At 42.8% G+C, this 13,699-nt stretch overlaps 2 protein-coding genes across 2 annotated transcripts; one reads left to right on the top strand and one right to left on the bottom strand.

Moving 5' to 3' along the window:
* The first annotated feature begins 1,934 nt into the window (after window positions 1-1,934).
* LOC124139480 (splicing factor 3A subunit 2-like) lies at window positions 1,935-7,710 on the top strand. The gene is made up of 8 exons (XM_046506567.2): window positions 1,935-2,074; window positions 3,774-3,816; window positions 4,160-4,279; window positions 4,720-4,839; window positions 5,154-5,225; window positions 5,747-5,863; window positions 5,997-6,107; window positions 6,556-7,710. Exons 1-8 carry the CDS (start codon window positions 2,012-2,014, stop codon window positions 7,425-7,427), a joined length of 1,518 nt encoding a protein of 505 aa, XP_046362523.2. The 5' UTR covers window positions 1,935-2,011; the 3' UTR covers window positions 7,428-7,710.
* Window positions 7,711-8,465: 755 nt separating this feature from the next.
* Window positions 8,466-9,203, bottom strand: LOC124140504. Its single transcript, XM_046508104.2, has one exon. The coding sequence runs from the start codon at window positions 9,201-9,203 to the stop codon at window positions 8,466-8,468; it is 738 nt and encodes a 245-aa protein (XP_046364060.2).
* Window positions 9,204-13,699: the final 4,496 nt, after the last annotated feature.

The following is a 13,699-nucleotide window of genomic DNA, read 5'->3' as shown; positions in this document are numbered from 1 at the left end:
GACACATGTACATTGTAACACTCCATGTTACTGCCGGAGTCTACTCTATATCTGCACCTGACACATGTACATTGCAACACTACACGTTACTGTCGGAGTCTACTCTATGTCTGCACATGACACATGTACATTGTAACACTCCATGTTACTGTCGGAGTCTACTCTATATCTGCACCTGACACATGTACATTGTAACACTACATGTTACTGTCGGAGTCTACTCTATATCTGCACCTGACACATGTACATTGTAACACTACACGTTACTGTCGGAGTCTGCTCTATGTCTGCACCTGACACATGTACATTGTAACACTACATGTTACTGTCGGAGTCTGCTCTATATCTGCACCTGACACATGTACATTGTAACACTCCATGTTACTGTCGGAGTCTACTCTATGTCTGCACCTGACACATGTACATTGTAACACTCCATGTTACTGTCGGAGTCTGCTCTATATCTGCACCTGACACATGTACATTGTAACACTCCATGTTACTGTCGGAGTCTACTCTATATCTGCACCTGACACATGTACATTGTAACACTACATGTTACTGTCGGAGTCTACTCTATATCTGCACCTGACACATGTACATTGTAACACTACATGTTACTGCCGTAGTCTACTCTATATCTGCACCTGACACATGTACATTGTAACACTACACGTTACTGTCGGAGTCTACTCTATATCTGCACATGACACATGTACATTGTAACACTACATGTTACTGTCGGAGTCTACTCTATATCTGCACCTGACACATGTACATTGTAACACTCCATGTTACTGTCGGAGTCTACTCTATATCTGCACCTGACACATGTACATTGTAACACTACACGTTACTGTCCGAGTCTACTCTATGTCTGCACATGACACATGTACATATTCTAAGCCCACAACGTTTTATCATATTAATAAATACATCAAGTTCAAGAGATTGTAGTAGAGTTTCTGTATCTCCTTCTTTTGATAATGTCTCGATGCTTACTGATGATTTATCTTCTGTAGCAGGGTGATGTTTACTGATGATTTATCTTCTATAGCAGGGTGATGTTTACTGAAGATTTATCTTCTGTAGCAGTGTGATGTTTACTGATGATTCATCTTCTGTAGCAGGGTAATGTTTACTGATGATTTATCTTCTATAGCACGGTGATGTTTACTGAAGATTTATCTTCTGTAGCAGGGTGATGTTTACTGATGATTTATCTTCTGTAGCAGGGTGATGTTAACAGTTACAGATGAAACTATTTTTTGGAAAACGTTTTGTGAAGATACATGTATGAAAGTAGATATATAGAAAACTATGGAATCCTAGAAGGGACATTGTCACGTTGTCGCCCTTACAAAAAAACAAGCAAAAAGTGTCGGAATTAACCAAAGCGCGAAAATACGGCAAATGGTAAAAATGTCGGCTTGTCGCCTCGTCGCATTGCAGTGCCTTGATTAATTTCGACACTTTTTACAGTGGCCATTATCCTGAAATATATCTCTCTGAGTTTTGGTTTTATTTTGGCGTGTAAAATTGCCCATGGCAAGATAATAAGAGAACCTGTATTGCTGGTAGATCATAGTTAATGCTGTATGGGCATGTGCGATGAATATAGCCCCCTTCTTTCATAAACATGTATAAGGCACCAAAGAGATACCAATATCACTTATATTCATTGAGGCGGGGTACTGTCACTGTCTGACCGTGCAATATGCCAATAAGACCGTTCTATAAAAGGTCACCCGCGCTCTGAATTCATTGAAGTTTGACAAAAGCCATGCACACTTTTCCTTCACGTGAGCTATGAAAGCAATCATTTTCAATGCATGTACTTTAATATAAAAGGTCTGACTTATACAGAGAGTAATGGTGTATTGATACACTGAAATCGTTGGCACCGCTGCGTCATCCCCAATGGTTGTTCTCCGCTCTTGGGTGGCGTTGTTCCTGATCCCAGCTACTGAGTATAAAAGCCAGTTCATCCTGGGTAGATAGCACTGTCACCATGCGAGTCCTTGGAATCCTCGTCGCAGCCGAGCTGTTGCTCGCGGTTGTCGGGTCCTCAGAGGTAGGCGGTTACTCTTATGCTTGAATTGTTTCCTTCTCAGACACTAGCGTGACCTTACTTTACATGGGATGTTTGCGTCATAATCAAAACTGTTTATTACGGAAAGGACTCACAATCGTATTAATTAACGTTTGGAGGATTATCCACAGTAGCGGGAGATTGCAGGTATAAAGACTTTTTTGACACTTGATTTCACTTGGAAACTTGGAAAATGTTCTCGGAAGCAATGACCTTTTGCCAGAATCATAGGTATCAACGATTAAGTGTTACTCAAACTAAATATGTTCATTAGCATATAAAATGTAAATCTAAATTACCGACTGAGGACAGCAGTCAACGCTCTGATCCAACTTAACGGCCAGGACTTATGAAAACCCACTGTCAACAAATAGTATTGGAAGCTTTTTCCAGCTTAAATTTGAATGAATCCAACTTTTTATCCGTTATAATGCCGAGGACGCAGTGATGTAAGTGAAATTCTTAACAAAGCGACGTTCAACCCAACTCACTCTGATGACCATGACAACTTTGTAAACGATGACTTAGGTATGAATTATGACGTTGGTGATGTTATGGTGCTCGATTTATGGACAAATAGGTCGTCCACCAGAACTATATTTTTAGCACAACTTACTATATGTATCCACATAAAAGAGCAATTTCTTAATACGCGCCATGTATTTATTTTCTGACGTTAAAAGTTTCATATAGATACACATAAACCGATTATCGTTTTGTTCTGAGCTTCTGAGCTTCTTTGCATCATGGGACCTTCTGTAGAAACATGTACACGGTCCTGCAGATACCAGTGCTACCATAGACATTTATCAAAACAAGATCACTTCATATGTAAATATTTCCTAACGATACAAGGGAAGTCGGGATACATTGTATTTGAATGATTACACGTTGATAATTATATTTAGTATCAAAAGACATAAGGGTGAGAGTCTATTTATCATCCAAATTGGAAACGTTAATAACCAGTGTCTTGAGTGAAAAAAGTACAGCTTGTCAGCTCCATTGGTACCATTAGTGATGGCCCTTGATTGTGACGTCATGTAACAGTATCAAAAGACACGAGGGTGAGATTTTATTTATCATCCAACATCACTCTCCCAACTTTTTCAGTTTGTAGAGAGTAATAAGCAGTGTCTTAAGTGTAAAAAGTACTGCTAACAGCTTCAGTAGCAGAGCCATTAGTGATGTCATTTAATTGTGACGTCATGGTAACCAATGACGTCAAAATGTTCTGCAAAGCATTGTAATGCAATTTCATTGCAGCGATATCTACAGTATAGATATCGCTTGATCTCACCCAAGCGATATCTCCTGTGGGAGCCAGTTTTGGATGATAAATGACTGTTATAAGTAGGTTTGTTGAGAATACCACTTGTGTATGGTTTCGGTGCTTCATCTCGGGACGATTGTCATCCATAGTTTTGATGGGGCGGTCGGGTAGCCTAGTGGTTAAAGCGTTCGCTCGTCACGCCGAAGACCCGGGACAGATTCCCGACATGGGTACAATTCTGGTGTTCCCCGTCGTCATATGGCGGCGTAAAACCAAACTCACTCACTCACTCTTAGTTTTGATAAGAAAACCATGGCATACGTGTTTTTTTCTAAATAAATGGTTGTAAATAACATCCAGTCTATTTCCAAGGTGATTTTTACATGTGTTTAATTTCCTATTCTTCAGTTGAACGAGGGTGAACAAGGTCCGCAATCCGCCCAGGCTCCAGGTACACACTCTCGTCTTGGCTCGTCGCCCACAGGCAGTGATATGATACTGTCAGTAACATCACTGTCTTCGTAAAGAACCTGTCACTGCAATAGAGAAGGGTTTCGTCACAAATGGCGAAATTCTAATTAGTTTTGGGGGAGATACATGATACTTTCTAAATATAAGTTGAATCAACAAAATATTTATGCCATCAATCATCAGTCTTATGATATCTCTAGACTTCGGTATCAGCCGAACCACACTTATATCAGTCGCGGGAATAATTTTCAACCACTTTCTGTAGGCCATGAACTATTTCAGTGATTATAGACTAATATATATTTCATTATTTCTGATTCCAGTCATCAACAAGGAAACCTTCCGCCATGAGCTGGCCCATCTGCGAGACCGCGCCAGCACCTACGTGCACGACGTGAAGGACCTCGTCAAGGGCTTGAGGGGATCCGTCGGTTTAGAGGATGGTAATTTGTTCAACACGTTTACATTACACTTTCCTACTTGCGCACTTGCCACCAGTTTATTTAAAGTCTTAGATTCTATGGAATGAGTGAGTTTTATTTTCTGCAGCTGTGAACAATATTTCAGTCATGTCACAGCGTTACAGGCTCATGAGGAAGAAATGCCCTAAGGTCTCCACTAGACGTATACCACTTTGATGAACCCGCGAGCACGGGTATGGGGACAAGCAGGTTGCACAAACTGCCTCGGATCGTGGATTCCTGCCTGTGATCACAGGATTCTGTGATTCTCCGACGACTGTACACCCAGTGCCTCCGACATCACCTGTATAATGATCAAGATATCTTTGTCATGTGTGGTCTAATGGTATCTGGTAATAGTGGTATATGTTTTGTCTGAAGCGTAACTTCTAGCCTATAATTGCAACTTTAATTTGTTTCAGAAGAAGCAAGGATCGCCGATGTTTTCGCGGCTGGGCCTGAACTGTACAATGCCGCCATGGGCTTCTCAGAGGGCGCCATTCGACATTTGTGGGGAGAGGTTAAACAGCATATCGAAGGAGGTCAGTATACTGAGCAGGATGGTGGTGGTGGGGTTGCTAGAGTGACGGGAAGTGGTGGTGTGTGCGTGCGTGCGGGGTGGTAGTTGAATATGAGATTGGTTGTATGGTTAGCATATGGGTTGGAATGATGGCGGAAGCAGAAGGGCGAGAACAGGTCAATGATTCATGGAAATGACAGGAGAGTGTGTATGTTCAGCTTGTTATTTGGTTGATTCAGGAGGTGGTTTTAGACGTCTATGTTACTGTTTTCAGCACCTGGGCTATGCTCACTAATAGCAACTATTATCAAATCGATCACTTTTTTTCTTTTGCAGCTCATGACGGCTTCGACGAGGCGCCACTTGCTTGCTCGGCACTAGAACAGTACATCAGTGAGAGCGCAAAAGGTAAGTGTCTTCTGTGATTGTCGCATGTTTAGTCACTATGTCACATTTCGATGTGTGACCAGCTGTATGTCACGTGTAAATGTGTCACACTTCCATGTGTGACCAGCTGTAGGTCACGTGTAACTATGTCACACTTCCACGTGTGACCAGCTGTAGGTCACGTGCAACTATGTCACACCTCCACGTGTGACCAGCTGTATGTCACGTGTAAATGTGTCAAACTTCCATGTGTGACCAGCTGTAGGTCACGTGTAACTATGTCACACTTCCACGTGTGACCAGCTGTTGGTCACGTGTAACTATGTCACACTTCCATGCGTGACCAGCTGTAGGTCACGTGTAACTATGTCACACTTCCATGTGTGACCAGCTATAGGTCACGTGTAACTATGTCACACTTGTATGTGCTGAGATATCATCAGTGGTGTCTGCACTACGTGATCCATTGTGTCTTTACGACATCAACTATGTATCTGTACAGCATCATCAATGGTGTCTGAAGGACGATTATATTGTTACAGAGCACCCCGGGCAGCCTTTGGACAAAATGGTGGCATTTGACCTGCTGGTGGATGACATGGACTGTATGACAGGGGTGTTGCGGGAGATCTTCCAGTGCGCCAAAAACCTCGATCGAGGTGAGTATGTAATTCATCCAAAGTCGTCACACCCGTAATGCGAATTCAGTGATATGACACGCTGCCAATACAATACCGAGGTACAATACCGTTGCTAATGCATGTTTACACAGTTCCCTTCCTTTCTCCGCAGAGGGGGAGATGTCCATCGAGGATGCCGTCCAGTATGTAAAGGACCTCATCTTCGGCCTCTTCAAGCTCAGGGATTCCGGACTCCGATTTTATCTCTCCGTGTATCATGTTTGTAAGTATTCACTTCAGAATCAAACTTTCTTACGTCCTAATTATTATTAAATAAAAAACGATGAAACGGTAGAAGGGTTATTTGTGGTCCTGTTTTTTTATTAAACATATTGCATACATCGAATTAAAACACGTTCACTACCACGGAGAACGGAGACTTGGCTCAAAGGAATTGACAATTCAAGTATCTCATTTTGTCAATTTGTTTTAATATATGATGTATATCAATAGTTATTGATTATCCTAATGTCTTACACGTGGCGCCAATGATATCCCTTGACGCGGCGGTCTCAACTTTCCTGGTCCTCAGAATGCCTTTCTCTTAAGCGACCCCTGGTCAGCAAAGTCTGAGTCGTGGACAGACGTAAGTGATGCTGAGATCGGAACACCCTATAGTTAGTCTAGCTACCTGACCACAAGGGAACTATCTTTCATCAATTTGTTTTCAGTTCCCGAATATCTTCCTTTACACGAAGTCAGTGAGAACAATGTTCCGAGCAAGCGTGGCTATCTCGCGGAACAACTTGTAAATCTTTTACTGAGAAGAGAAAGTCCACCACCACCTCCCCCAACTGGTGACGGGCCTCCATCTCCACCCCCAAATGGAGACGGCCCTCCGAATCCCCCACCACCCTCGGGGAATGGCGGGAACAGACGGCGGTTGAGTGATTTACTAAATGATCTGCTGAAGAGAGAAAACCCACCACCACCTCCCCCAACTGGTGACGGGCCTCCATCTCCACCCCCAAATGGAGACGGCCCTCCGAATCCCCCACCACCCTCGGGGAATGGCGGGAACAGACGGCGGTTGAGTGATTTACTAAATGATCTGCTGAAGAGAGAAAACCAACCACCACCTCCCACAACTGGTGACGGGCCTCCACCTCCACCCCCAAATGGAGACGGGCCTCCATCTCCACCCCCAAATGGAGACGGCCCTCCGAATCCCCCACCACCCTCGGGGAATGGCGGGAACAGACGGCGGTTGAGTGATTTACTAAATGATCTGCTGAAGAGAGAAAACCCACCACCACCTCCCCCAACTGGTGACGGGCCTCCATCTCCACCCCCAAATGGAGACGGCCCTCCGAATCCCCCACCACCCTCGGGGAATGGCGGGAACAGACGGCGGTTGAGTGATTTACTAAATGATCTGCTGAAGAGAGAAAACCCACCACCACCTCCCACAACTGGTGACGGGCCTTCACCTCCACCCCCAAATGGAGACGGCCCTCCGAATCCCCCACCACCAACAAACAATAAGAACAGACGCGGTCTTAGTTTACATTTTCGCAATCTTCTAAGGAACCTGTTACAGTAAATGTGTCTGACAACTGTCTGTAATGTACTCCAGTTTCCTACTCTCGGCATGATAAATCCAACGGTAACGATATCCGTTTGGCTCATATGCGGATAGATATGCAAATATGAACGGTCAAGTAGGGACTACTTTCACTGCTTATAAACAAACATGGCGTCGCCTCTATGTATTTTCCAATAGTTTTACTGTCATTATTATGTAATATACCCTGTTCAACAGATGTGCTATGTACCTTTGATATTATTGTTACAATAAAGAAATGTTCACATTGTTATCCCCGTGACAGCTGTTTGTGTATTGTATGTCGATGATAAATGAAGCAGGGTGTGAAGTCAGGGTGTGAAGTCAGGGTGTGAAGTGTGTGTTTGTTTGTTGTTTAACGCCGCACTCAGCAATATTCCAGCTATATGGCGGCGGTCTGTAAATAATCGAGTCTGGACCAGACTATCAAGTGACTGATATCATGATCATCGATCCATGCTATTGGCATACGATGACATGCATCAACCAAGACTGCGAGCCTGTCCACCCGATTCCGTTAGTCGCCTCATACGTCAAGCTTTGTTGCCTAAGTAGTATGTAGTAGGTCGTGTTGCATGGCATGTAGTAGGTCGTGTTGCATGGCATGTAGTAGGTCGTGTTGTAGGTCTTGTTGTATGGCATGTAGTAGATGGTGTTGTGTGGCATGTAGAAGGTCGTGTTGTGTGGCATGTAGAAGGTCATGTTGTGTGGCATGTAGAAAGTCATGTTCTATGGCATGTAGTAGATGGTGTTGTGTGGCGTGTAGTAGGACATGTTGTGTGGCATGTAGAAGGTCGTGTTGTGTGGCATGTAGAAGGTCGTGTTGTGTGGCAGGTAGTAGGTCGTGTTGTATGAGGGGCGGTCGGGTAGCCTTGTGGTTAAAGCGTTCGCTCGTCACGCCGAAGACCCGGGTTCGATTCCCGACATGGGTAAAGTGTGTGAAGCCCATTTCTGGTGTCCCCCGCCGTGATATTGCTGGAATATTGCTAAAAGCGGCGTAAAACCATACTCACTGACTCACTGACTGTTGTATGACATGTAGAAGGTCGTGTTGTATGGTATATATGGCATGTAGTAGGTGGTGTTGTATGGCATGTAGAAGGTCGTGCTATATGGAATGTAGAAGGTCGTGTTGTATGCCATGTATGGCATGTAGTAGGTCGTGTTGTATGGCATATATGGCATGTAGGAGGTTGTGTTGTATGGCATGTAGAAGGTCGTGTTATATGGCATGTAGAGGGTCGTGTTGTATGCCATGTATGGCATGTAGAAGGTCGTGTTATATGGCATGTAGAAGGTCGTGTTGTATGCCATGTATGGCATGTAGAAGGTCGTGTTGTATGGCATGTATAAGGTCGTGTTGTATGGCTTGTAGAGGATCGTGTTGTATGGTATGTAGAAGGACGTGTTGTATGGCATGTAGTAGGTGGTGTTGTATGGCATGTAGAAGGTCGTGTTGTATGGCATGTAGAAGGTCGTGTTGTATGGCATGTAGTAGGTCGTGTTGTATGGCATGTAGAAGGTCGTGTTGTATGGCATGTAGTAGGTGGTGTTGTATGGCATGTAGTAGGTCGTGCTGTATGGCATGTAGAAGGTCGTGTTGTATGGCATGTAGAGGGTCGTGTTGTATGGCATGTAGAAGGTCGTGTTGTATGGCATGTAGTAGGTCGTGTTGTATGGCATGTAAAGGGTCGTGTTGTATTGCATGTAGTAGATGGTGTTGGGTGGCATGTAGAAGGTCGTGTTGTATGGCATTTAGAGGGTCGTGTTGTATGGCATGTAGTAGGTCGTGTTGTATGGCATGTAGTAGGTCGTGTTGTATGGCATGTAGAGGGTCGTGTTGTGTGGCATGTAGAGGACGTGTTGTATGGCATGTAGTAGGTCGTGTTGTATGGCATGTATGGCATGTAGAAGGTCGTGTTGTATGGCATGTATTAGGTCGTGTTGTATGGCTTGTAGAGGATCGTGTTGTATGGTATGTAGAAGGACGTGTTGTATGGCATGTAGTAGGTGGTGTTGTTTGGCATGTATAAGGTCGTGTTGTATGGCATGTAGAAGGTCGTGTTGTATGGCATGTAGAAGGTCGTGTTGTATGGCATGTAGTAGGTGGTGTTGTATGTCATGTAGTAGGTCGTGCTGTATGGCATGTAGAAGGTCGTGTTGTATGGCATGTAGAGGGTCGTGTTGTATGGCATGTAGTAGGTCGTGTTGTATGGCATGTAGTAGGTCGTGTTGTATGGCATATATGGCATGTAGGAGGTTGTGTTGTATGGCATGTAGAAGGTCGTGTTGTATGGCATGTAGTAGGTCGTGTTGTATGGCATGTACAGGGTCGTGTTGTATTGCATGTAGTAGATGGTGTTGGGTGGCATGTAGAAGGTCGTGTTGTATGACATTTAGAGGGTCGTGTTGTATGGCATGTAGTAGGTCGTGTTGTATGGCATGTAGTAGGTCGTGTTGTATGGCATGTAGTAGGTCGTGGTGTATGGCATGTAGAGGGTCGTGTTGTGTGGCATGTAGAGGACGTGTTGTATGGCATGTAGTAGGTGGTGTTGTATGGCATGCAGAAGGTCGTTTTGTATGGCATGTTGAAGGTCGTGTTGTATGGCATGTAGTAGGTCGTGTTGTATGGCATGTAGAGGGTCGTGTTGTATGGCATGTAATAGGTCGTGTTTTATGGCATGTAATAGGTCGTGTTGTATGGCATTTAGTAGGTCGTGTTGTATTGCATGTAGTAGGTCGTGTTGTATGGCATGTAGTAGGTCGTGTTGTATGGCATGTAGAGGGTCGTGTTGTGTGGCATTGAAATTGTCTCTCTGATAATAACTTGGATATGATTTGAGGCAAACGTCATCTCAATCCAAAGTCATGTAAATCTTTTAAAATACCGTATTTCTCAGGTTGCGTCATATGCTTTTTGGAGATCGAAAAAATTAGACACGAAATTTTGTTTATTTATTATGACATTTTTGACAAATGATTCCAAATATTTGTGATTAATTTATTGGTTTCTAAGTACCATATTAATCGATTTTTGATCATGCGTTGCATGGTTTTGCAAACGCAACTGGTTAAGGAAATAGGTCGATAATTTAATGGATCAGTATGATCACAGCCAGGTTTTGGGATAGGAACAACTATGGCATCACGCCACGAAGAAGGAAATTTATCAGATGTCCATATTTCATAAAAGAAATCACAAGGGTTTCTAAACATGGTTCTGGTAGGTGTTTCAGAAGCTGATAGTGGATGTTATCAGATCCTGAAGCAGTGTCATGAGCTTGACCAAGAGCAGTATGGAGTTCATACCTTAGATACTGGTGTGCGTGAATTAATTTTTGAGACATAATTTCGCCAGATTGGCGTATACTTTGTTTAAATGTAGGTCTTGCTTTAGCATTTAAAATCTTGAATATATTAAAATTATGGACAAGGGGATGGCGACGGAAATAATGTTCGGCCTTTTTCTAGCCTTCCTAGCTTGTTTGCAGTTATCATTAAACCATGGTTTACGTATGTGAGAAATTGCAGAGGATTTAGGAATACATCTGTCAGATCACCAGGAAACATTGTGTTGGGTACGGAACGCCTATAACGAGATCAGGCCTAAGAGTTTGCGTGCAAAAAGCTTCATATAAAGCCTAGTTAGCTTCAGAGCTACAGATAAGCAGCGTATTTACGTAATATACACGCCAAAAATATTCAAAACCCAATTACTTTCAATTAACTTGCGTACAGAATTGCTTGCATCAAATGAAAAACTCAAACGTTTAAAATCAGCACGCATAAATACCCACTGAAGCTTTTTCAGCATGCCTACAAAGGAGCTAATTTCTGATACAAATTACAAGCTAATTTACCTTCCGAGTCATGCCTATATATTTTGAACAGTTATATACATTTAAAACATTATTTCATTTTTTTAAATCTTAAAATGTTTACTAATTTTGGGAAAAACCCAATAGAGTGAGGAATAGATGAAACAATATTGGTTACCCAATGAAAAATGTAATAACCCAATTAAAATAGAAACCCTAGAGTAAAAACTCATCAGATTGGCCCCTGAGACCCCGCCTTCTTGCATAGGAACCTAGGCAAAAATATATATTAGCATCAATAACGATATCATATTTCACGATCAATAAGTTTTAAGTTTTCCATGCACAGGGCATGGCGTGACCACCCGATTAATAGAATCGGGCCAATTCTACCACCTAGGTGAAGTAAGGGTCAAAGTGGTGTGTTGGGCTAAAGGAACCTGGCTCCAGTGCCCTCAACCACCAGAATCCCGTCCTCCACCGACACAGGGGCACAACCCACGGGTTAGCCAATTCTGTCGCCTTTTACGACCAGCAATGGGGTGCCGAGGACACATTCTTATCTACCCCCACTGGTGTGACGTATAAGAGTGATCAACCTTTCATCCACGGTCTCGGTGGCACAGTGGGAAAACAATGGCCCACAAAACGTAAAACGATATTTGAGCGTGCAGATTCGATTTCATGTGAAAAAAAAATTCTTACTTTTAACCAATCAAAAATGAACATAAGATTCATATCAAAAGGCCATTTTAAAAAAATAAAAAATTGTAAAACCTTGGTCTTACAATTCAAATGCAAAACCTTTGAGCAGGTCTCGCTTGAAAGTAGTACCTCTCACAAGGTTACTATGAGATAGGAAGATACCTACAATACAATAGGCAACAGTGGCAGTAGGGTTAGAGGAGAGTGTCTTGAAGTTGTTGGCGACTCATACCATTAGGAGCCAACGTCCCGAGGGGACACTCACGCTCATCCCTTGATGACTGGCGATAAAAACCCTTCCCAGACACTTAAAACAGTATGTTTTATCTAAAAGTGTATCAAATCGCATGCGAAGATGTGCTGGTAATACCGTAGATACTATACAAAACATTCATGTTTGGAAGGGAAATCACTTGATTGTCTGCTCCAGACTCGATTATTTACAGCCCGCCTTCATATAGCTGGAATATTGCTGAGAGCGGCGATAAAAAACAAACCAACCAACCTACTTTGGGAGGGAATCGCTCGATGTTACGCATGTGTGTTTATTAAATTTAACGCCATATGAGTTAGTGAGGGAGGTTGTGTTTTATGCCGGACATAACACTACACAGTAACACTGCATGAAGAGGTAAGCCAGTTCACCATTCCAAGTCCCGATGTGCTCAGTAGTTGAGCGAGATCCACTTGAACAACGGCTATCTTATTTCTACACGATCAACGGTTAACCTTGTTGACGGGAGGGTTACTGTGAAGCTTGTTGGCACGTATTTGTCAACCAAATGAAGAGAAAGCCACGGAGATATACTACATAGAATACTATACAAAAAGTTACTATTTTTGTAATTTATTTTTCAGATGAAACTAGCTCATGAAGGCCAACTCTCCGTCTACACAGAAACATAAACAACCGAATCCTTGGTTAATAGCATGCACTTGTCATGCTGGAATCACGGGGCACAAGACAAGGCACATCCCCTAAAACCTGCACCATACCTTATCAAATAATCGTTATCAGTAAAATGATTGATACCAAATGTTTCCGTTTGAATTATATATTTTTTGGTTAATAATTTGCACTCTTCTTCCTTTACTCTCAGCCTGTTGACACTCTTCTTCCTTTATTCTCAGTTCACATGCCTGTTAACACTCTTCTTCCTTTATTCTCAGTTCACATGCCTGTTAACCCTCTTCTTCCTTTATTCTCAGTTCATCTGCCTGTTAACACTCTTCTTCCTATATTCTCAGTTCACCTGCCTGTTAACACTCTTCTTCCAATATTCTCAGTTCACATGCCTGTTGACATTCTTCGTCCTAGATTCTCAGTTCAGCCGCCTGATAACACTCTTCTTCCTTTATTCTCAGTTCAGCCGCCTGATAACACTCTTCTTCCTTTATTCTCAGTTCACATGCCTGTTAACACTTTCCTTCCTTTATTCTCAGTTCATCTGCCTATTAACACTCTTCTTCCTTTATTCCCAGCCTGTTTACACTCTCCTTCCTTTATTCTCAGTTCATATGCCTGTTAACCCTCTCCTTCCTTTATTCTCAGTTCACATGCCTGTTGACACTCTTCTTCCTTTATTCTCAGTTCACCTGCCTGTTAACACTCTTCTTCCTTTATTCTCTGTTCACATGCCTGTTAACACTCTTCTTCCTTTATTCTCAGTTCACCTGCCTGTTAACACTCTTCTTCCAATATTCTCAGTTCACATGCCTGTTGACATT

The sequence above is a fragment of the Haliotis rufescens genome, unplaced genomic scaffold (assembly GCF_023055435.1).
Source record: "Haliotis rufescens isolate VD_foot unplaced genomic scaffold, xgHalRufe1.0.p SCAF_28, whole genome shotgun sequence".
Taxonomy (NCBI): Eukaryota; Metazoa; Mollusca; class Gastropoda; order Lepetellida; family Haliotidae; genus Haliotis; species Haliotis rufescens.
Note: the sequence above shows the minus strand (reverse complement) of the source record. Positions and strands in the feature narration are given on the sequence as shown.